This window comes from Triturus cristatus, chromosome 6 (assembly GCF_964204655.1).
Source record: "Triturus cristatus chromosome 6, aTriCri1.1, whole genome shotgun sequence".
Classification (NCBI taxonomy): Eukaryota; Metazoa; Chordata; class Amphibia; order Caudata; family Salamandridae; genus Triturus; species Triturus cristatus.
This window is the reverse complement of record NC_140589.1, coordinates 1,636,735,448-1,636,759,165: the sequence shown is the minus strand read 5'-3', so window position 1 is coordinate 1,636,759,165 and position 23,718 is coordinate 1,636,735,448. Positions and strand designations below refer to the sequence as shown.

The window sequence follows — 23,718 nt, the reverse complement described above, 5'->3', positions numbered from 1 at the left end:
CATCAGCATCCCGTGTCGCATCGGCCGACGGATGGGAGAACACAAAGAGCGACGGTGCTTCTTCGCCTTCTTTTTGTGCTTCGACTTACCCGAAGATGACTACTTCAAAGATGAGTGGTGGTGATGACTCTGAGACTGGTCTCGCGACTTCCCACCCGACCGGGATCTCGAGCGGCCCGGGCAGACTGCCGGGCCTCCAGAAGCTTTCAGGACCGCTCCAGCAAAGACTTCGGGTTCATGGCCTGACAGTCGGAGCACGACTTTGGGTCGTGGTCGCGCTCCAGACACCACAGGTACACAAGGTGAGGGTCCATAACCGACATCAATTTGTGACAGGCGTCACAAGCCTTGAAGCCGATCCGACGTGACATCCCTACGTGCACCAGGAGTCAACATGACTCGAAAAGAAGTCGACAAAAGTCGAAAAATAGTTAGCCAAAAAGTGACTAAGGGTACCACTCTCTCCGGATCTGCGCTGTCTGGCGAGGAAAAAGAAAGAACTGACGTCACCATGCAGGGGCGGCGTCTAAGTAGATACCGCGACGTCATCACGGCGATCACGACGCCGACGACAAACACGGAGGCAACAGTCGCCACCTACCGACACCCAGGGGTACTGCTACGAAAAAATTTCTCCGGATCAAGTCTGATGCCTGGCGGTAATTCTAAGGTAAGGAAACTATAACTCTTTCAGATGTAAGAGCTACGGCACCTTAGAAAGACTATGTTCTCATTAGGGTTTGAGGAAGTTTAAAAGTTTGTTCCTCACCACTAAATCTTTTTTTTTCATTCTAACCACGTTAATTTAGCAGAAAATAAACAAAAGAAAACTTTTAAGATATTAAACAAACTCGCTCGCTCCAAGCAAGTAACCTGAGAGATAAAACCCTCCCAAAACTGGTGCAATGCACTCGATCACTTTTTGAGCAGGAAAATAAATCAATTATGTATAGCATTCCAACCACTTCTCTGCCTCAACAACATGGGGAGCATGTGGACTGTGGCACCATTAATTCTCACTCATTGATACAGTTTCTCCAGCATAAGACCCTAATTTCTTTCATGCATAAGGTGAAATCTAGCTCCCCACTGGATCCATGCCCTCCTGCTATTATGCGAGCTCTGTCCGTCATAACAGCCAACCATCCTTTAGACCTTTTGAATAAATCACTCGTTCAGGGCATTGTCCCGGACATATTTAAAGCTGCTGTGATATTTACCTTGCTGAAGAAACCAGGCGACGATGCCAAGCTGCTGAAAACAGTATCACTCCATTTCATTTCTCCCCTATGCAGCCAAAGTTTTAGAAAGTTTTGTTATGCAGAAGCTAAGCAGGTTCCATTATTCATCCAACTTTCTTCATCCACTGTTGGCTGGTTTCCGTCCAGTCCCCAGTACTGAAGCAGTGATGTTTTCTGTCCTCGATGATCTACAATGGGAGTTGAATTCGGGACGTGTGTCTGCACTTGTTCGTCTAGATTTTGTCGATCAGGCGATTCTGCTGAATAGTCAGAAGGCAGTTGGTCTATCAGGACATGATCTAAGTTGGATATTTTCCTTTCTAGGAGGCCACACGCAAAGTGTAGCTCGGCCTGTTTTCTTATTCAAAGACCCATATTATCTGAGGGCCACACCCAGAGCTCATCATTATCTCCTTTGCTGTTTAATGTTTACATCAGCATACTGATCTTAGCCCTGGCTTGTCGTGGTTGTAGATTCTACAACTACACCGATGACTCTCAGCTCATCTTCAGGCTTGAGAGTACTGCCCAATTCCTGCAAGAATGTCAACCTACCCTGGAGTTCATTTGAAACTGGATGGGCACTAACTCCCGCAACCTCTACCAAGAGACTGGATATCGTGGTAGACAACCAACTGTCCATGAACCACCAGATCAAGGCAGTCATGGCAAAGTGCTTTGGCTTGTTGACATCCATTAGGAGGGCTGCTCCTTTTCTGTCATCTGGGGCTTTGAAAGTGCCTATTGCAGCAGTCATTGTGTCCTGCTTGGACTATGCAAACTCTCTGTATTCGGGTCTCCCTGCAACTTCTTTACACAGATTTCAAATAATTCAAAATACAGGAGCAAGCAACATCTGTAAAATGCATAAACATGCACATATCTCTCCTGCCTAAATGAAGCTTCACTGGTTCCACGTCAAACAGAGAGCTCTTTTTGAAACGGCTTGTTATATTTACAAATCCATTCTTGACAAGGCTCCAGCCTTTGTAGCAAGTAGAATTAAAAGGCATGTTCCTCCTCGACCTCTAAGACCCACTTTTGCCAACAAGATGAGGATCCCTCGGTTCAAGCAAAAGAAGCTGTGGAGACCTCAATCCATCATTGTCTATTGGGTTTGCTACAACCCCCTCCCCCAGAAGGGTAGAAAAATGCGTTATTAGTTTGCCCAGCTTGGCCTACTATTAGCTAGCCCCATACTCCCGACGCTCCTTAAGTGGAAAGCAGACCTGAGGGAGTGGGCGGCAGCCAAGGGACATAGACTAAAGAAGATACGTACAGATGAACATGCAGAGAGGGGCATTGAGATGTGGTCGAGTATGCTGGATGTACTTGGAGGCAATGATGGGCAACAAGATAAGGGGAAGGTGAGGGATGGGAGCAGTGAGGAAGGTGACACGGATGCGACTAGTGAGAGTGAGGGGGAGGGTGTATCAGTCTCATGCACATTACCCGACAGGACACAGGGACTGGGTCGGGTTGAGGTTGTTGGTGACCCCCTTGCTTAATCGCAGCGATGGACTTGGGTACGGAGGGTGCCCCTCTGTTATGCACACACTCTACATGATAATACGATGTATGAGTGAGGGGGACGTTTTTGGTCTCACCTCCCTTATCTCTGGCATCAGAGGTACACTATGCCCCCCTCCCCCTCCTGACAGGGACCTGCTTCCCCACCCACCTCTGGATGATATTGTATTTGTCAATATGTGAAAACACTGCTCGGCTGTCTTTTGTATTCTTTATAAATTAAAAAAAAAGAGAGAAAGCTTTTGATTAGCCTAAATCCTCTTTCTTTTCCCTCCGGATTGTCACAGCACCAATAAACCCTTGGGTGTTTGTCCAATCCATAAGTTTTCCTAACATAACAGCTAGTACTGAGGATAAACTGGATGTGGGAGAGAATCCATATATTTATTATTAGGGACCTAAATAAGCTAGAGGTAACCCTTCAAAGGCCCTCTTCTGTGAATGTGCCACCCGTAAAGACTTATAATAAGAGGCAGCCTCTTTTCTTTTTTTATTTCAGGTAATTTTAGAGTTAGAACAATACGATGAATATCAGAAGAAAAGATCAACACTTGAGTAACACACTCTCTGCTCAAAGCAGAACTAGGACTAGCCATTGTTTGTGCTGTTGGGAGTATCTGGAAGACAAAGGCTGATAACAGAAATCTGCAACTTTCAATTAGGGCCTTCTAGAGTATCCGTGGTGCGAAAGAGTGTCCTGGAAAATAAAGCTGAGCCTCTTCTCTGAGGAGAGCAGGATGGCACTTTCATTTGATACCCTTCTATCCAGAGGGAATACATATGGGTACATCTATCTCTGTGAGGGGGAAGCTGAACTTTCCAACAACAACAAGGAAAGGGGTGAATCTCAGTGAGCCCTGGGACAGTGCTGTATGAGCCAGATTGGAAGCTAGGAAAGAGCTGCATGGCATAGGGTGATCTAGTCTTGTTGATGGCTGAAAGAGGTCTCCAAAACTGTTCTCAAAGATCCATGCTGGAGGCACTAAAAAGCATATAACCTGTGAGAAGAATGTAATGCATGTGGAGCAGTTTTATTATGATAATAAATAAACTGGATATAAAACATCCCAATAAAAAGAAGGCATCAGTAATGTGGTGGGACCCTAGACTAGAATTTTTTAACTAATGAGTAACTTACTAGTTTGATACAGTGAATTTGCTCAACTCCATCAGTCAGCTCCAAACTTCGCAGCAACAAAGACGCCAGATTTTTCCCTTCTGCATCTGCGAACACTATGGAATTTTGGAACAAAGGACAGGTTTAGATAATCAAAAAAATAACCATCATAAAGCAATGTTGCATGCAAGCTACTCAGGAACACACCAAAATGCGGCCCTTTCTTTACATTTCATTACTAATTTATAAAGTTTGTAATATGTTACAATATGTAGACATGCAGCAGTGGGCTAGAAGGGACGGGGGTCCAAAGATCGGATTAACCTACAACTACTAACTAATAATGAGGGCATTATTGCTACTTTGATGATTTTCAAGCCACCATTTTCTGGACGTTTTCTTCTACAGCTGATTAGAGCATCTCTCTCTGTTTGACCAGATGTCTGAAGCAATGGCTTCCTTACATAACTCCATTAATCTCCTGAAACACCGAACTAGTGGTCTATTTAATCTCATGTCCATCCAATTTGTGATGCATAGGGATGACCACCGCTAAATAAAGTCCTACATTATTGAACATTAGAGTAACATCAAATCGGGAAAGTTTAGTACTAAATCTATTTAATCTAATATAAAGACATGAGGAATATTTAGGATAATTTATGATGGACAGTCATCCAAAAAATTGCCTAAAGAGAGAACCACACCATATATATAAGCGTATAATGCTGGTTGTTTAGACTAGGCACACATATAAAAGGAATGAATTACATTATGGGATGGGGTCAAGTTTATTCACTTCCCTATTTAACACCAACACTTGAGAATCTTTATTATTGCCCGTAGCGAGGGTTGGTTTTTCATCCAATCAATATTCGGTATCATGACATCAACTATGATGAGTTACAATGTGTTCTTTCTCAGATGATTATGTTTGCTAGCCTTCTATTAATATTTTATAACATTTTCTAATTGGAGTGCTTTGGTGACCAATAGTACCTTCACTTGCTTCATGAGATCCTTTATCATTTTTGTGATAAGATCAATCCAAATATCCTTGTATATTTTTTCACTTATCTAATAAGGTGCAACTGTGACATGATATTACTATTTTTAGAAAATAATTGTCACATAACAGGCTTTACTATGCACCCATGACTGGGCGTTGCTAACCATCATCAGTCCAATAAGGCTGCCAATTTCCCTGTATATAAACATACTATATTCCTACTCTCGACTTCAGCTTGCATATCTTTTTCAATTTTCCAGTAAGATGTATTTGTGATGAGATACTACTCTTTCCACACAATTAATAAATAACCTTACAAAACTCTCTTAGAACAACTGACGAAAAAGTTACAGTAGAGTAAAACTCAAGCTCCATTGAGTCAATAATAAGAAACAGCAGAACGGATGGAGAACCAGGACCTAATGGGCTACCAACAGCCCTATTAAAGGTATCACCCGAGCACCAGGCAAAAAAATGAAACTCACTTTACAGTGCAGTCCACTTTCAACAGGCAGTACTTAACTCATGGAAAGGATCAATAATTTAACCAATCTTTAAATGGGGTGACAGAAGTGATCCAGCAAATTAAACATTATTCGCACTATTAAACACTGAAGCCAAGTACTATGCAAGTCTAGTACTACAAGATCTACAGACAAGGGTAGACAGACAGGCATCCATCCCATGGAATCAAACTGGTTTCAGAGCAGGCCAGAGTACACTTTGAAACTTGGCAGCCCCAACCCTTTACATGGAAAAAGCCTTTAAAGCAAAACCGACACTTTATGCATGTTTCATTGACTTTAAGGCAGCATTCGAAAAGGTTCTACGAAGTTGTCTTTGGCAGAAATGTATCAGTATGGGGATTCCCCTAAAAATTATGAGAGCCATCCAGCTCCTTCACACTAACACTTGGATTCATGTTAAGCTGGGAGATGGCGCAAAGCTGTCCGAGAAAATGTACACCATGATCGGTCTAAAGCAAGGTTGTGTACTAGCCCAAATGTTGTTTATCATCTATATATCAAGTCTGTACATGGAACTAGACCTCATAAAATGCGCACCATCCCAGACTAGGGGTACGTCCCCTTACCCACATTCTTTAAGCATAAATTTTACTTCTGATGAGTAAGACATCTGTGGGGCTGCAGAGGTTTTTGGATGCCCTTCTCTGCTTCACAAAATGGTGTAAACTTGAAATTAATTATAAGAAAGCAAAGATAGTGAAATTCAGTAAAACTTCAAAACAACAGTATCATGGAGCATAGATGGGGATCCAACTAACCATCGAATGAAACTACAAATACCTGGGGTGATTTCTGATTGAAGAGGTGTCTTTTGCCCACACATGGATTTAATGAAATCTAAGTCAGCTTCTCTGATTTTAGGTTTTTGCACACTTGTAAAAAAATCACTGAAGGACCCTATTCTGGGGCCCTTTCTGAAGGTCATGGCAGAAAAACTGCTCCTCACATTCGCATACGGGTGTGAAGTAAATGTTGGAAAGGCTGCAAGGTTATCAGACCACCTAATAGCAAATGTCTACCGATCAGTCTTCAAGCTCTCAAATATTTCCTCATCTGCGCAGCTACGATGAGAGCGAAGACTAATAAAACACTTTGGCCTCAAAAACATCCTTCATGATGATGTGCTATGGATTTAAATCAGCTGAGACACACACTTGCAGCATTTGTCTGGTATAAATAAATAAGCAGAATTCAAACCCTTCATTTAGTTGCTTTTTACAGGACACCCTAACGCCGCATCAAGTTACTAAACTTTGGACCACATAAGTAGCAGCTGGCGAGTTCAAAAGGATACTAAATAAAGTAACAAGATAATTTTCAGTGCAAGAATATAAAGCGATACTAGTGAGACGATCTCATGCTTGCCAACTGATAAACTCCTATTACCTTTGATAACCACAATCATATTTTGATCTTGGCTATCCATTTAATATTAAGCTTAAGTTGATGTGCCTTTGTCTAGGAATTCAACCAACTTTGGACCATTCCTCTGTTTGGTTAAAATGTAAATGTAAATGTGTATGTACTTGTATAGCGCACTGCCACCCCCAACGGGGGGTCTCCTGGCGCTTTTACTCATACCGCTGAGGAACCCTTCCTGGCCTTTCCCTGTGAAATGTCCACTCCTGGGCACCCCCATGGTGAGGCCAGGCATCCCAGCGCTGCTGGGGCCGTTGTGGAGATTAAGCAAGCTATTGCCCAGAGTTGCAGCGTGGGACCCATGATTAGAATAGGCACCGAGGCGAGAATTATCAGGTCCGAGGAAATTGAATCCAAGACCCGCCGAGGCGGGGGATTGAACTCTGGTCCCGGGCCAGAACTCTGCTTCAGGGTCTGCCGCTCTAACCATTGAGCCACACTTCTTCACAAAAAAGCAGAGTCCTCAGAATGCTGACTGTGTGGCACTGGAATAGAGACTTTACTCTGCATTTGTCCACAATGCTACTTGAGCGCAGAAAGTTACTACATGGACCTTTTTATCAACTGGCAGTACGCATGTGCAGGCCGGCTATCATCGCTGCCCTCAACTCTGAAAACGTGCGCCTAAATATTCAAGTAAAGTTCATATAAATATTTGAATCTAGAATAAAGCTTAATGGGAGGGCAGACACTACTGGGTAATTTTTAAGAGGACCAACAACATAAAAGATATGTTGATACATACCAGACCTAAACAACGCCGCGACACAACACAGAACACTCTTTGGCATCTACCACCAGTACAGGGAAATTTTCCTTGCGGTTCGTGTTCTGTTTGTTCCCAAACCAAGGTCACAAAACAACTGAACCTTCCGAACAACTTTTTGTGGCATTTGAAAAAACACACGAACTGTAATACAACCAACTGTGTTTATTTGATGCGTTGCCCTTGTAACCTTATCTATATAGGGATGACGACAAGACAGGTGAAGCTCCGCATGATGGAACATAGAAGCACTTTCAGATGTGCTAAGACCAACACAAGAATGACCACCCATTACAAAGAAAGTCACCATCCTCCCGACTCCTTTGATTGGTGCATTCTTGAAGCACACCCTGGCATGACGAAGGATGCCCTGTTCCGTTTGGAACAACGTTGGGTCCTGAGACTGTCATCTGACAGATCAGGACTTAACGAGGAGATTCCATGGAGCATCTTGACCTCTAGAAACTGAGGGGCACTCTCAATGATCACTATGTATGTCATTCAATATCACAGACTCAGATAACGTAAATAGGAATTTTATTAATAGCTGGCTGCCTGGAGTGTAATTCTTGCCTTCATTAAACATCTGGCTACTTTTGAATCTACTGACCCGCCAGACTATCCTATTGGACAAGGGTTGCAACGTCACTTATTTTCACCAATTTGTGGGCACTCACATGACATAAATAATACGTGATGAGTGAGAGACCATTAGAATTGACATTGGTATTTAGAACTAATTGTAGGATTAAGTGCGCGATCCACCGAGACCGCGTTTACCTTTATTGTCCATCCTCTATTACCATATCCTGCCTAGTCCCGTCCACACTTCCCCAAGATGGCGCTCCTGAATGCGTAGCGCTCTAGTTTCTGATCTACCGGACCCGGAAGTACGGAGCACACGTATCCCGCGTCCTACTTCTTTTTAACTACTACCAGCGATTTCCCGGTCACCAGACTACTTGGACCGGTCGATCCGCAGGGGTAGGGTTAACGCTGTGATCCGACTGGAAAACCGTGAGTAAAACTATTCTACTTAACCCAACATCGTTCCCTTGGGAAACCAACTGGTATATTTCTACCAAGAGACACGCGATACCCGCTTGTCACTGGTGCACATTAATCGATTTCAACTTCAAGCGAGCATCATCCTACGATACCTAGACTGCTCGGAAATGTACCTATGGTACCATGGCTATCTCAGACCATATTGGCACATATGTCCGGACAATTGGCCAGGTATCATTACCCAATATATGTGAAGTTCTAAAATTACTAAATGGAGTTATTTACCATTCCAGGGTTGCCTGTAGAGGTTTCAAATTCATAGTCAGCGATACTACTGAGCACTAAGTGACCCTTACATCAGATACTACCTTTACCTAGGTCCTAGGAAGTAATTCGCTGTTGTTTACATATAACTAAGGGTTTGACATTAACGTGTTTTCATCATATATTAGGACACTAGACTTCAGTGTTGGCGGCGACCGGTACCATTATGGCCCGGCACGGATTGAACGAGGGTGAGACTCACTTTGATGATACTAAATTCTTATGTTTTAAGAACGATGTTTCCCTGTATTCTTCTTTCGTACTTCTGCTGTTCTTTTCATCACCTCAGTGTCCTTCAATTGATTGATCACTGTTTTATCGCATTTCAGCACGTCACTGTCCTTAGTCCCAATGCATGTGTTTTAATACACTACCACAAACTATAGTACTGGGATGAGTGACTTTCAGTGATATTACATTACACTAGATTGCTTCTTGATTGTTCCAACTGTTTCTTTTATTTCAGGTTAAGCATTGCTTACCCCTGTTGACACCAAGGTACCAACCACCCCTACACATTTTTTAGGGTGCTGTAATGGAGGCCGCTCCTTCACTGTACGCGTTGGGTGACCACCACCAAAAAATGTGGAGGTAGTACATCACTAGGTCCTGAGGAATTGCCATCAACTTTGATAAATAGGCAAGAAACATGTCGACCTCTTTTTAGCGTATCACTACACAACATTAAAGTGACGATACGCGCTATTTTCATTTTAATTAGGGAAGTAACCACACTCATTAAAATATCTTTGGATTGGATTATTTTTCCCTATTTTAACGCACACAACACCTTCACTTGTACTGACACTAGGACCCTCACTTGCACTTCACCTATCGGCTCTGGAAAAAAGATCTCCGAGAAGTAGGCCCCTTAACGGGTGCCTGATCGGGCATTGCAGCGCCGGCCCGAGTAGGAGCAGACCCGATGATGAAGCAAGACACCTACTTGTCAGGTGTGTGAGGGTCTTTTTCCAATAAGGAGATCACTCTCTGACTTTCCATTGGTTTCAACCATACAGTTAGCATTTTTCTTTTTTCATCTCTCGATAGGAACTTCATACTCAGTGTTTGAATATAGACTACTGGGTAATGGCCCATGATGGGATATTGGTTACCAAATGATGCACTATCACATTAGTAACTTTTGTATGTGCACTTTCAAAACGAGTGGCGCGCTAATGAGCCAAGGTGGGACATTGGATATCATGTGATGCGCTGACACTTTAGTATCTTCTGTATGCACACTTTTGAAATAAGTGGCGTAAAATGATATTGCGGTCTGCATAGGAAGCCACGGCGGGGATTGGATGTTTTGTTGATTGTTCACAGGTTTATATTTCGTTTTGTACGATGTGTTTTATGGTCATTCTGTAATTTTAGAGAACAGTACTGAAGCATCTTTTTAAGTTTGTGGGCTACTTTTATTGTCCACCTTTTTATTGCACAAAAGTGCAATAGTTTTAATTAACTATGCACTTTAAAAATAAAATTTGACTTTTGACTGTTTTTTTTTACCCATTCTCTAGTTCAACACGGCTGGGCCTTTCCCCGCAAAAAGTACACTAGATGCATACTGTTGACTTTGGCATACGTTGACCTCTTACAAGTCAGCAAATAACAGCATGTTGAGGTATCCAAGCTGCAAGAACATGGCACAGATGGCATTCAACCACCTAAACCTAATACACTCAGTTGTACAATACCGTTCGACAGGCAGGTTTCTGCTACTGCTAGGGCCAAGAGTATCGGGGTAAGTTAACCCATGGCTGGTTTCCCACCTCTCCATGACAGAATCAAGCATACTTTTCTTCCTTTATGTCCTCCCCAGAGGTACCTGTTTGATACTGGTTACAGCCAGGTGGCCTATAATTCGCTACCTCTGTTGAGCTTCTGATTCCTATTTTCCAATAGAAATGAATATCTGAGGATTTTTTTTCTCACCTAGTGGTTGATGAGTGTGGTTAGGGTGGAGCGTGTGGGTTTGCTTTTGTTTGAAGTGATCATATGTGCACTGGCACACGTATGACGCATATGAAAATATACAGGGTGCAGTAAGGTGAAGGGAAAAAAAGTTGATGGTTTTCTTTTTCTCTCTCTTTAGGTCAAATTACCAGTGATTGCACCACATCAGGAAAGGTGCAACCACCACTTCTTTCTACCCCCATCCTAAACTGTCATACTTATAATATAAAGTGACAGTAGACTTTGAGATAGGCAGCAAGAGTGGGGCGAAGTCCTGACAAATGCCCTGGACCAGTCCAACCCACACAGACGTAGGGCCGAAACATGTCGACACATCACCAATGATCTGTAAGGAATAGATTCCCAAGAGCATTGATTATTATTGACGCAATACGGAGGCACCAATAAATAATACAATTCAGCCATCCCTTATGCATTTTTAACTCTTAAGTCTCAGTTACCTTACTGTTAACAAGGATTACTCTATAATACTCTTAAAGAGTTCTGAGGAGAGCTCACTGAGTAGACCTTTCAGAGTTTTTGGTGGGAAGGGACCAGATGATGAAGCATGCCACTCTGGTGGGTGGGGGCCCTTGCCTTTTTAGGAAAACCCCATGGCAATCTTTCATCTGCTAAGCACCCTCAAAAGGATATTTTGGGTTTCTCAAATTACAGGGAGAATCAGGTACCCATTTAGTTTCTTGCTCCATTTTATGCAGTCCCCATTTAAAACCTAAACAGCTGTTTAGCAGTTAGGCTTGTATCCAAAGCATTACAGTAGCCAAGAGAGGGATTAATTATACTTTGACGCAACTGCTAGTGCTTTGGGCTGGTGGGACAGTAGTAAGATCTAGCTTAAGACTTTAAGATGGTAAAAAACAGCCGCTATCGTTGGAGATTACCATACAGTGAAGTACAGAGGTGTTTACTTTTCGGAATTTTGGATAAACAGATATTTAATTTATAGAGAGGAAAGAACTGATTACTAACAGATTGTCTGTCCCAAAAACAATCAGCTAAGTGTTACAGTTGAGCCAGTAGGCCTGCATTAGATTTTTTATGGTGATAGTAGAGACCACTGCCACTGGATTACAACTAATGTAATGTATTGAGTCTTATCGACTTAAGAGGGCAAATGTACGGGTGGGTCTTTAGAGAGCGCAAATAATAGGTGTCGAGGGCAGAGTTTCAAAACTAAGAAGATTGTCGCTCTGTTGTGAAGCACCATGAAGTCTGAAGCCATTAGGGTGCATAGTGAATGTGGAACTAGCTCAAAACTGATAATGGAATATAGGAACTCCAGAAGATTGCATTGGCTCAAATGTTATTTGGTGGACGCAGTGCAAGCATTGTTTACAGGGACTGGTAAAATTATCAAGCATACGTGGGCAGGGCATCGCAAGGCCCATGCGCCATATGGTGGGAGGAGGATAGCGGAGTCATCTGTGTGACTGGAGGTGTACACAGGAGCAGATGATACTTACCACCAGCCTTTTCATGGCACTGCCCAAGAGGTGCCTCCAACATTGGTTGGAAGAACCACAACTGCTTAGGTAAGTTGGGACAGTGCTTTAAAAGTGTGGGTGAGAAGTCTGAACAGTGCACGCTTCTGTATCGGGAGCCAGAGGAGTTCCGTCGGGAGTGGAGTGATGTAGGTCCTGCATGAGAGGTTGAGAATTAGTCTGGCCACTTTAATCTGGATAGTTTGCAATTGTCTGATGAGGTGTTGGACGATACCGGTGTAAAATGTGTTTCCATAATTCAGCCTACTGTTGAGGAGGGCATGGATGACAGTTCTTCTGGTGTTGTGCAGGAACATTTTCCTCAGAATCTTCATGGTGAGCAAGCAGGGCGTGGCAACGAAGTTGACTTGGGCGGACAGTTTGTTGTCAATGAGGATCCACAGGGTTCTGGCGTGTGGGCTGGGAGAAGGAGTGTATCTGCGGTCGGCTGGCCAACAGGTGGAGTCTCCTGGAAGGTGTTCTTCGCAAAGATCACTACCTCAGTCTGGTTGGTGCTGAGTTGGAGGCAGTTGGGTTTCATCCAGATTGCGACTTTCAACAGGCACGCAGCTGACTTGTTCCTTGTGTTGGGGGTCTTGTCCAAGAGGGGCAGTATGAGTTGTGTGTCGCCGTCATAGCATAGGATCTTCATGTCATCGAAACAGATGGAATTGGCCAGATGAGTAATGTAAGAGTTGAAGAGAGAGGGGCTGAGTGAAAAGCCTTAAGGTACTCCGCATCTGAGTTCTCAGGTTTCATAGGAGCTTGGAGCCAGCATGACTGTCTGAGTTCTTTCTGTCAGGAAGGAGGAGATGCAGCAGAGGGCAGTCCTTGGATGTCAATCTCGTGTAGTTGTATGATGAGGATGGGGTTTAATACTGTGTTCAATGCTGCTGAGAGGTCCAGTAGGATGAGAGCTGCAATGTCTCATCTGTTCAGGATACTGCGGATGTCATCAGTTGCTGAGATGAGAAGTGTTTCCGTGCTGTGATTAGGTTTGAATCTGGACTGTGTGGGTTCAAGGAACTGGTGGTTGACAAGATGTCCTGTAAGGCGGCTGTTAATTGTTTTTTCTAGGATCTTTGCAGGATAAGGGAGTAAAGAGTTTGTGAGCTAAGCTGGTTATCTTCATTAGTGCGGTGGCTATGGACTGTTTCCAGGTTGTAGGGAAGGTAGCTTCGTCCATGGAGGCATTAAGGGTGTAAGCCACTACTGCGCTGATAGAGGTTACTCCTTTGTTGAAGGTGTGATGAGGAAATGGGTCTGGAGGGGTCCTGAATGGACGGACTTCATAGTGGCAGCGGTATATTCTGTGGTGATAGTCGTCCACATTGTCAGGGTTTGTTCATCTGTAGATACCAGAAGGCTTGCTGTAAGGCTGAAGGGGGTCCTGTTGAGGGGGAGTCATCATATATGGACATGATGTTGCTGCTGATATCTTTACAGAGCTTCTGCAAAGAGATGCTGTTGCAGGCTGTGGGTGCGATGAGGTATCCGATGATGGTGAACATTTTTTCGCTGGTGTTTGTGCTGTCATCTACCAGCTCTATGAGGGCTGTTTGTTTGGTGTTCAGGATTTGCTGGTGGTATTGCCATAGTACGAATTTGAAGGTGTCCTTGTCCGCTGTGTTCTGGCACATTCTCCACTTGTGTTTCAATTGTATGCAGTGCTGCTTTGTCAGCCCGGGTTCTCCAGTGTGCCAACTAGCTTGTGTTTGCATTCTCATTGTTTTCCTGTGCTTGAGGGGGCCAGGGTGGCAGCTCACCTGGTAATCCAAGCATTGAAGTTCTCGATGCCTTCCATTAGGCTGCTAGTTTGCTTGGGCAGTGTTGGTGAGGTTGGAAATCCAATCCTCTTCTAAGATGTTTTTCCAGCTGCAGCAGTTAAGGCCTAGGACGGTTGCCATCTAGGTAATGTTGAAACTGAGAGGACATGGTCTGTCCAGTTGACAGGAGAGGGTTTGCTGACTGTGATGATGCTGAAAGAGAAGTAGTTAGGGTCCAGTTGGTGTACAGTGGCATGGGTGGGTTTGGTCACATGCCGGGTTGCAGCAGTTCTCACTGCTTTCGAGGAGGTTACCAGAGTTGTGGTCGGTGTGGGCTTTTAGGTGGAAGTACAAGCCAACCAGGAGGATGACGGTACTGGAGTTGATGATGAAGGGTGTGATAAAGTCTGTGATGTTGCTGATGAAGTTGCCTAGTCTGTAGACGAGATTTCCGCTCATGATGAAGCTTGCTGTGAGTTGATGTGTAGCTTGAAGGTCAAGTGCTACAAGAAGATGCTCATAGTGCCTGCGGAGGTGGTGCAGCCGATCGAGTCCATGAAAAATATGGTGATCCCTCCTCTGGGCTTGTTTTAGCAGTCTTGACTGATCTTGTATCTGGTGGGGATGACTGGGGTGATGTGTGGTGCCGAAGCTGTGTTCAGCCATGTTTCCGTGAGGAAGAGCAGGTCAGAGGTTTGGTTGTTCAGTAGGTCCCATATCTGCGTCGCATGTTTGCTGAGCACTCAGGTGTTGAGTAGCAGGGATGGGGTTAGCAGTGTGCTGTGGGTGGTTACTGGTTTGGGTGTGCGCAGACTAGTGGGTGTTGGGTGCTGTTGCTGTGGGAGTTGAGGGTGCTGCATTGGTGGAGGCAATGGGCGCAAGAGTGCAAGCAACTCTGCAGGAGGCGCAGGTGAAGGCTCCTTCTGTGTTGTGTGGCGCAGTGCGAAGCGGATGCAGTGAGGTGAGCTGCTGCTGGTGTTGAGCGCTAGGAGGAATGCTGCAGGGTAGCAGAGGGGGGCTCAAGGGAGGACCAGGGTTTCTGGCGCTGGGACTGGTCCAGGCACAGACAAGCACAGATCGCCTTGCCTTTGGCAAGCCCACTGCATGAGCCTACTGTGGCTGCCATTAAGTAGGTCTAAGGAGTGGGAAGAAGCAAGGGGTCTTTAGGCGGGGCAGACATGGCAAGGGAGAGCTGGAGGGGGAAAGGGTGCAAAAAGAGGGACAGAGAGTAAACACAAGTCACATAAGACAAGCAAGAAACAGGTACAAAAAAAGAAAAAAAACAACAGACAGCAATGGGCCTCAGAAAGTACAAGAGTAACACAAGGAGTGCACAAAAGACAAGAGAAAGGGTAACAATGAAAAATGAGGCAGACAAGTGTTAAAAAAGAGGAGGAAAGAGTACAGCAAGCACTGACGAGAGGCACTTAGCGTTATAGAAGCAGTACAAATAATAAAAAGAGGCACAAAAGAGTACAGAAAAGAGGCACAAGAGTGTACAGAGAGACAGACAAGAGTAATGAAGGAGACACAAGAGTAATGAAGGAGACACAAGAGTAATGAAGGAGACACAAGAGTGCAACGAGGCACGAAAGTGAGAGAGAGAGAGAGAGAGAGAGAGAGAGAGAGAGAGAGAGAGAGAGAGAGAGAGAGAGAGAGAGAGAGAGAGAGAGAGAGAGAGAGAGAGAGAGAGAGAGAGAGCGAGATCCAGCAAGAGCGCAGACAGAAGCAGTGCGAGGTGGGAGCCACAAGCATGGAGCCATGTTCAAAAGGGTCTTGACCGGCCGGATAACTGATCACAGGTAAATGCTAAAGATACCATCTGATAAATGGCTGGTCCATGCTGCAGCCACCATTAACTAGGTCCAGGGAAGGAGCGCGGTGGGTGGCACGTGAGAGGGAGAGAGGCAAGAGTGCAAAAAGAGGCACAGAGAGAACAGACAAGTCACACAAGGCGAGTGAGAAACAGGCACAAATAAAGGGCAGTGTAGCAATGGGCAAAGCGGCACAAAAAGAACAAAAAAGGACACCAAGTAAATGAGTCACACATGCAGAGAGCAAGAGACAGGCACATAGAGGGCAGAAGAAAACCAATTAAAAACGAGGCAGAAAAGTACTGTTAAACCGGCAGAAAGAGTACAGCAAGTGCTAAGGAGAACACAGATCATAATAGAAGTGGCACAAATAGTAATGAAAAGAGGCACAAAAGAGTTTTAAAAAAAGAGGCTCAAAAGATTAATGAAAAAGTCACACAAGAGTAAACCATGGTACAAGAGCGAATGTGTGAGAGAGACAAAGATCAAACAAGAGAGAGGGAGAGCAGCTAAATGCAGAGACAGACGGGAGCCTCAGACGAAGAGCCGGGACCGGAAGGGCCTTGAATGGTCAGAGGAGCAGTCTCAGGAAAGTACTAGGGAAGGGGGAAGCTAAGATCTGCTTAAGAAACCAACCAATCAAACCACATAATCAAAACTTTATCATGTACAATACTAAAAACCAGGCAGGACCACAAGAGCAGATATGCCTTTGCTAAGATTGAGTCTGGTGGCTTCAAACTTATTGTGGGTTCCATTACTGCACAAAAACGCTAAGTGATTTACTTTCTTTTCCTTGATTTCTAAAGTAATGAATGAATTTGAAAACACCAACAGGCTTTTAAGACAGGACAAATGTCATTGATAGGGTGGTGCTACTAGATATTATGGACTACCATAGGGCGGTGCTACTAGATATTATTGACAACCATGGTCCACAAGATCACTACTAAATAGCGCATCTAAATAATAAAGCTTTCATGTTATATCCTGTATGCACAGCTCATCCTCAAGAATTGATTACCTCCTGATCCCTGGTAAAGTACTCCATACCGCATCCCACGTTTCCATTTTAGAGGGAAGAGTGTCAGACCTCGCATCTGTAACACCAAGTCTTTATGTGAGCATGAGCAACCCTCCTTCAAAGGGATGGACAATTAACATATCTAAATACAAGCGGCACTCCAAGACAGATGTTATTAAATCACCAAGGAAAGTGTTTTAATAGAGACTCCTCAACCTTCCAGACATTCTTGGTGATAGGGAAAACCGCTTTTAATTAGAAACTTAGCCTGTGCTAGAAGTAAGTTCCAAATGGAACAGAACCACTTGATACAGGAAATTGGGGAATCACCACAAACTATAAAGGAGACATAGTTTCAAAGCATGTACTTTTAAACAGCAATTCACAAATGAGGCAACAAAGAAAATGTGTGGATATAATTCAAAGAGCTTACACTTAAGCTTGTCAAGCTTGGGGCCTTCTACAGCAACAGAATTTACTCTAATTTCCTTTTTTTTCTTTAAAACCATCTTCAAGATGTGGTGGATCCTGAAAAAGGAAATAAGAAACAAAATTCATGCATAAAACCAATCACATACATATATATACATTTATAGTAAAACAAAATGTAACTTTTTGAAACATACATAAATTAGATTAAATAAATGCAAGAAAGTTAATTATTAATTAGGGTGAATGGTAGTCCACGACAAATAACACACAACCTGTGGCAAAGGTTTCAATAATTTAAATCTGAGCTCAACCCTTGGTAGCTATAGGAACAAAGAATACAGCCTTAACTCTGAGAAAAAGTGTAACGCACTTAGAAGTATCAAAATAGTCAAAAACACAACACAATAGAAATCCCGCTCCAATTTATAAAACTAGGGGAAAATGTAATGGACAAAATAACACCATAACAGCAAACATAAAATAAGGGGAATCGGAGATATGCATTTTAAAAGATTTAAGGCAAAAAGTGCCAAGAAAAAGTAAAGATCCAATCGGTAGTCACTGTTCGCAGTTGACCGGGAACCAGACACGATTTCAGGTCAACTGTGATGTAGCGGATACACCAAGCGGGTTTTTCACAGTAAAAGAGTTTACCTTCTGACTCTCTGAAATAGGAAGCAAATTCCTCCAGCGGGGTTGCAGGCTGTACCTGCATATTAAAATTGGAGCTTCTGGTTTGCAGGGGTATGCACCCTGTCCAAGCAGGAACCAAGACACTAGTCAGGGTAAGCTAAATACACACTAAACAATATGCTCAACCTCTCATAGCTTGGCACAGAGCAGTCAGGCTTATCTAAAGAGGCAATGTGTAAAGTATTTGTGCAACACACACACAGAGACACAATGAAAACACCACAAAAATACTACACACAGGTTTAGAAAAATAGATTATATTTCTACGAGTAAAACAAGACCAAAACGAGAAAAATCCAATTAGTAGAACCAGAGTTATGAATCTTTAAAGAATAAATCAAAAAGTACTGCCTAGAAGCAAATAGCGCTTAGGGTTTACTTGAGGTTGCCCTGGACCGGGGTAAATCCAAAGTTCAGGACAACTGCGCATGTCCTGCTGAACTAGTACCTTGTATGTAGCAAGCACTGACACATGTCAAAGACTCAATGCATTAGTTCCGATCCGCATAGGCGATGAAGCCTTTGTCGAAGAACCCCTTTACGATGCAGGTGATGCGTCATCATCGAGCCACGCTGTCCGTCTTCGATGAGCCACACCGTCAATGGAAGTGATGTTGTCGATCAGTTTCTGCGTCGAAGGACAATGTGTCGGTTCCGATTGGCGCAAAGTCGTTTTTCATGGGCCCAGGACTGGATTGGCACCACTTGGCAGGGCAGGACTCACAGACGGCAGAGACCAGGTGCTGTTGCAGGGTTGAAGGAAATCCTTGATGGTCCTGAAACTTCATAACACAGGGCAAGCCGGCAAGCCCTTGGAGTCCCTCTGGGTTCAAGTGAGATGGGTCCAGTCCTTGTACTCAGCGGGGCAGGAATCAGCAGGCAGCAGGGCAGCACAGCACAGCAGAAAAGCAGTTCTTTGAGAGCAGCAGTCAAGCAGAGTGCAAATCGTTGCAGTACAGTACTCTTTACTTCTGGCAGAGTTCTTCACAGGTCCAGTAGTGTACTGTCTTGGTAGGGTCAGAGGCCCAATACTTATACCCTGTTGTGCCTTTGAAGTAAGGATGACTTCAAAGCAGGCCCTTGACCCTGGCTCCAGTCCTATCAGTAGGCGGTAATCAGTCCTTTGTGTGGGAAACAGGACACTGCCTATTCAGGTTTAAGTCTCAGCTCCCCTTCTCTTTTCCTGCCCAGGAAGAGCAATAAGAATGCAGATGAAAGTAGATGTGTTCTCAGTCACACCCACCCTTCATGTGTTTGTGGCTGTCTAGAGAGAATACACAAAGTGTAGCTGTCATGCACTTCACATATATATTGGAGGCAGGCTGCAAGGTACACAGAGCAGTAGGAGAGGAGGAAAGCCCACTTTATAAAAGTAAAAGACACACAGATGATGGACGGAATTCAGAGCAAATCAAACATTCACTCACAGTCAAGAGATCTGGGTTAAATCCATTGTTCTTTTGCTCACCATGCCATCCCAGCTTAGACAAGTCCAGCCTGAACTGTCAAGCCAGGTCCTCTCTGGACCGGAAACAAGCATCTTGAGACCGGTTTCAGTGCATCACCCCATATCAGCCAGGCTAGCTTCAATCGAGTGACACAGTGAGCCAATAACGATGGATTAAACCCAAATCTGTGACTGGGGGTGGGACTGGGGGTGAATGTTTGACAATGGTCAACATTCCGGCAAACATCTTTTTGTGTTGCACTTTCTAAAAGTGGCATTTCTAAAATAGAAGTGTTCAATTCAACTTTGCCATTAAACTGGAGTTATCATTACCATTCCAAAGATATAAAACATGATGCAACTACTCCTTTCTGATCAGGAATTACAGCTTAAAAGTGTTTTAAGCAATTAACAATGCTAGCCTATGAGATGAGTTGGCCTTACAGTAGTGAAAAATGTAGCCGTTTGTCACTACCAGAACATGTTAAACTTAAAAGCACATGTCCTTCCTTTTAGTTACAAACCACCCGACCCTGAGGGCTACCCAGGGCCTACCTTAGTGGTGATTTATTTGTAATAAAAGGGGTGTTAAGGCTTGACAAGTTGAAGTGGCAGTAAACTGCACACACAGGCCTTGCAATGGCAGGCCAGAGACAGGATTGAAAGGCTACTTGTGTGGGTGGCACAACCAGTGCTGCAGGCCCACTAGTAGCATTTAGATTACAGGCCTTGGGAATATGGTATACAACTTTACAAGGGACTTACAAGTAAACTAAATATGTCAATTGTGTATACACCAATGTTACCATGTTTAGGAGAGAAACACATGCACTTGAGTACTTGTCAGCATTGGTAAAGCGCTCAGAGTCCTAAAGCCAACAAAAAGAATAAGCAAAAAGAGGAGGTAAGCAGGGAAAACGTTTGCTGGAAGACCACCCTAATGATGACAAGTCTAACATTTCCAAAGACCTCTCAAAGCTGGATAGTTGCTAGATGAGGCACTGCTGATGTTGTTGGGTTTGTTGGTAAAAGCTCAGAGACGAACAAATTCAAATTTCACAGCGGACGTAGTCTTTGCTTCGGAGGGGGTGCTTCGGGGGGGGAGATACTTTTCGCACTTTTGCCTGGTTAAGATTTCTACCTTTGTGCTTCATATTTTTTATGGAACTTCAAATATTCGAGCGGGACTAGTCGGAAGCAATATCTGACAAAGCTGCGTCAAAGTCAGACACTTTGGGCTTGGTCCATGCTTCTGCTGATGCTCCAGAGGTCTTGTTAGTTCCAATATTTCTGGGTCAGCTCCTCTTACTCACTTCTGAGGCTCTCAGGGCCTCACAGAAAGCACTTACGGTCCAGGACTCACACCAGCAAAGGCCACCAGCAAGGTCCAGTCCAGGCCCAGTTCCAGTTGCTAATGGTTAGCTAGGCACTTCAGGAAAATGGCCTCTTGCAACTTGTTGTGTCAGTTTAGCCCCTAAGAAGTCAGCCAACTGAACCTTGGAATCAACGCATTTGTCCTACATACTAACGGGAGCAGGTTCAGCTCTTCGGGTCACATCACTGGTCTCAAATAGCAAGTGCAGTCCTTCTGTTCTTGTGCAGGTGCCAAAAGTGTTCTGAGGGGCTGGTGGTGAGTCCACATTTGTACATTTGAGTAGCCAGGGGGAAAGGGGTGATTCCTGAAGACTCCCTATTCAATAATAAAAAAGTTCCCATGGGCAACCGTGCCCACTTTTGCAGCACCCCCGGTTTACTTTACTGCAAAGTAGCTTGGAATGCACTTTTCTAGGGGGAATCTAAAATGGCACAGACCTTCTGCCCCTGAAGGGAACTTGTGTGCCAGTAATGGATGTGTGTAGGGAAATCAGTCCACTTATCCTAAGATAGAAGCTACATCAAACTAGTGCTGGGACCAGCTCCCCTTCCCACTGGGACAAAGCCAGGCCAACCAGCATGTGTCCTGAGATCAAAGAGTTTCTCCCAGTCAGGCCTCCTCTTACACAAAACTATGAATGGATTAGCCTCACTTATACTCCTTTAAAGTCAATGACGTTCCTGGAACCTCACTAGCTGGCCTTCCTGAGCTGATAAGATCCCATGCCCCAAACACAGCCAATCTTGTCATCAGGCTTAAGCTACTGTACTATGCTGGGAATAATTTTCATATTTCATTAAGGTCACACATTCACAGGGTCAGCTGCTGGCAGGCTCATACAAATTAGCCTTCAGAAGCTTCTGGCTGTGAAGGTAGCTGTCTAGAGGTTACTTTCCTAAAGATTTATTAGAACTCTAATGTTACAGTTGAATTGGATTTTTTTTTTTTTTTTAAAGAAACCTTTATTGGACTTCAATGAGGTACAAACATGGGCCTACAACCCTTTGGGCCGGCCGCTAGGTAGCATGAAACTTATCATTCACCGTTATACAAATTGATCAATCCGGGTAGCCCGTCGGTCCGTCATCTCACCCAATGAAGGCGAAAGCAACAGTTGAGTGACAGTATTAAATACGGTTTCAGTTTTCAATTTAAAATTAAGAAACATTACACACAAACAAGGCAATAGACAGTGTAAATAGCAGGACGCGCTCCCCGGGGTAGGGAACCAATGATCAGCAGCAGAGAAGGGAGGGGGGCACGGGAGCAGAGGAAAAAACAAACTGTAACACACTCAGAACTGAACAGACGAGGAATGCTCGGCTAGGGGGACGAAGAGGCATCCAGCCCGACAGCCAGAGGAGGGGCACAGATGTCTCCGCGATAGGCATTCCACGGACCCCACACCCCAGTCCATTTCCGCGGTTTGCCTCTCGCTACATACACCGTCTTTTCTCTAAACATGCACCGATCCATATTCTCCTTCCACACCGAGACCGTGGGCGGCCTCTGGGAACCCCATAACTGGGCGATGTTACGTTTGGCCACCATATTTCCCAAAGTCGCCCACCGCGTCTGTGCCACATTATAATCGTTTGGCTCCCACACGTTCAGCAGGCACCTCCTAGCTTCTGGAAGCAGCGCAACATGAGTGACCTCCTCCATTACCGCATGCACCCGACGCCAAAAGAGCGCCACCTCAGGGCATTCCCATATAATGTGAAGGAAGGTACCCAGCGAACCACAGCCACGCTTACACATCCCATCCACGGAGAAACCCATGCGCAGCAGGTGGGGACCAGTAACGTACACTCTATGGAGTATCTTTAGTTGTACGAACCGAAGGCGAGCCGGAATTGCCACCTCCCGCGGGGAGGCTATTGCCGAGACCCAGTCCTCGTCATCTAATTCCAAACCGTCAGCCACCCAGATCTCCCTCAAGCGGGTCAACAGATCCGCCCGATCGTTGATAAGTTTTTTATAGATCAAGGAGATTGTGCTGTCAGGCACGTAGCCATCGAGCACCCTATCCTCCAGCGAGGAATTTCCCGGGATAGCGGTGGCATCAGGGAAAACCGAGCGCAACGCATGACGGACCTGGGCATATCGGAAATACTCTCTATCGTTTAGCTTATATTCCGCTTTCAACATTTCAAACGTTTTAAACTCCCCTTTCACCCAGAGGTCACTCACCTTACATATGCCAATCATATCCCATTTCTCAAACCCTTTGGTTTTCCACAAACAGCCCAGCCTATCCGAAGCATACAGTGGAGTCGCTCGAGTCAGGCGGCCCTTCCAACCCATCGCAGCATTAGCAGCATGCCACACACGTACCGCTATCTTTGTTGGGCCTGTCAACTGCACACCAGGAGACCTCGAATACAGTGCTCTATTATAATCCCCCCCCCAGGCAATAACATTTTATCCATCTCGAACGCCGGGTTCAGGGCCGGCCCGTACATCCCGTGGTTCACCGCCGCCAATTGGGACACCCAATAATATCGCTTGATATCGGGGAGTGCAATACCCCCGTCATACCAAGGGAGTGTCAATTTTGTGAGAGCGATTCGGGATCGCCCGTCCCAAACCAACCGCCTCTGCAAACTCTCAACCTCACGGAAATAGCGGGCCGGTATGACGTCGAGTGTATTTTGCAGTGCATACAGGAATCGTGGCAGCGACATCATTTTAAACAACGCCGCGCGTCCGAGCGGCGAAAGCGGAAGCTGTCGCCACCTCGAGACGTCGGCCCTCAGTCG

The 23,718-nt window shown here is 44.7% G+C and overlaps 1 protein-coding gene across 6 annotated transcripts in view; it reads right to left on the bottom strand.

Moving 5' to 3' along the window:
• The window catches only part of THADA (THADA armadillo repeat containing), a 1,526,823-nt gene that overhangs the window by 1,455,792 nt on the left and 47,313 nt on the right, over nt 1–23,718 (bottom strand). For all 6 annotated transcript variants that reach the window (XM_085612787.1, XM_085612792.1, XM_085612789.1 and 3 more), the window contains 2 exons: nt 17,443–17,537; nt 3,910–4,004 (listed from right to left, as the gene is read on the bottom strand). In XM_085612787.1, the coding sequence (XP_085468913.1) occupies nt 3,910–4,004; nt 17,443–17,518 (171 nt within the window). In that variant the 5' untranslated portion in view covers nt 17,519–17,537. The remainder of the gene's footprint in view (nt 1–3,909; nt 4,005–17,442; nt 17,538–23,718) is intronic.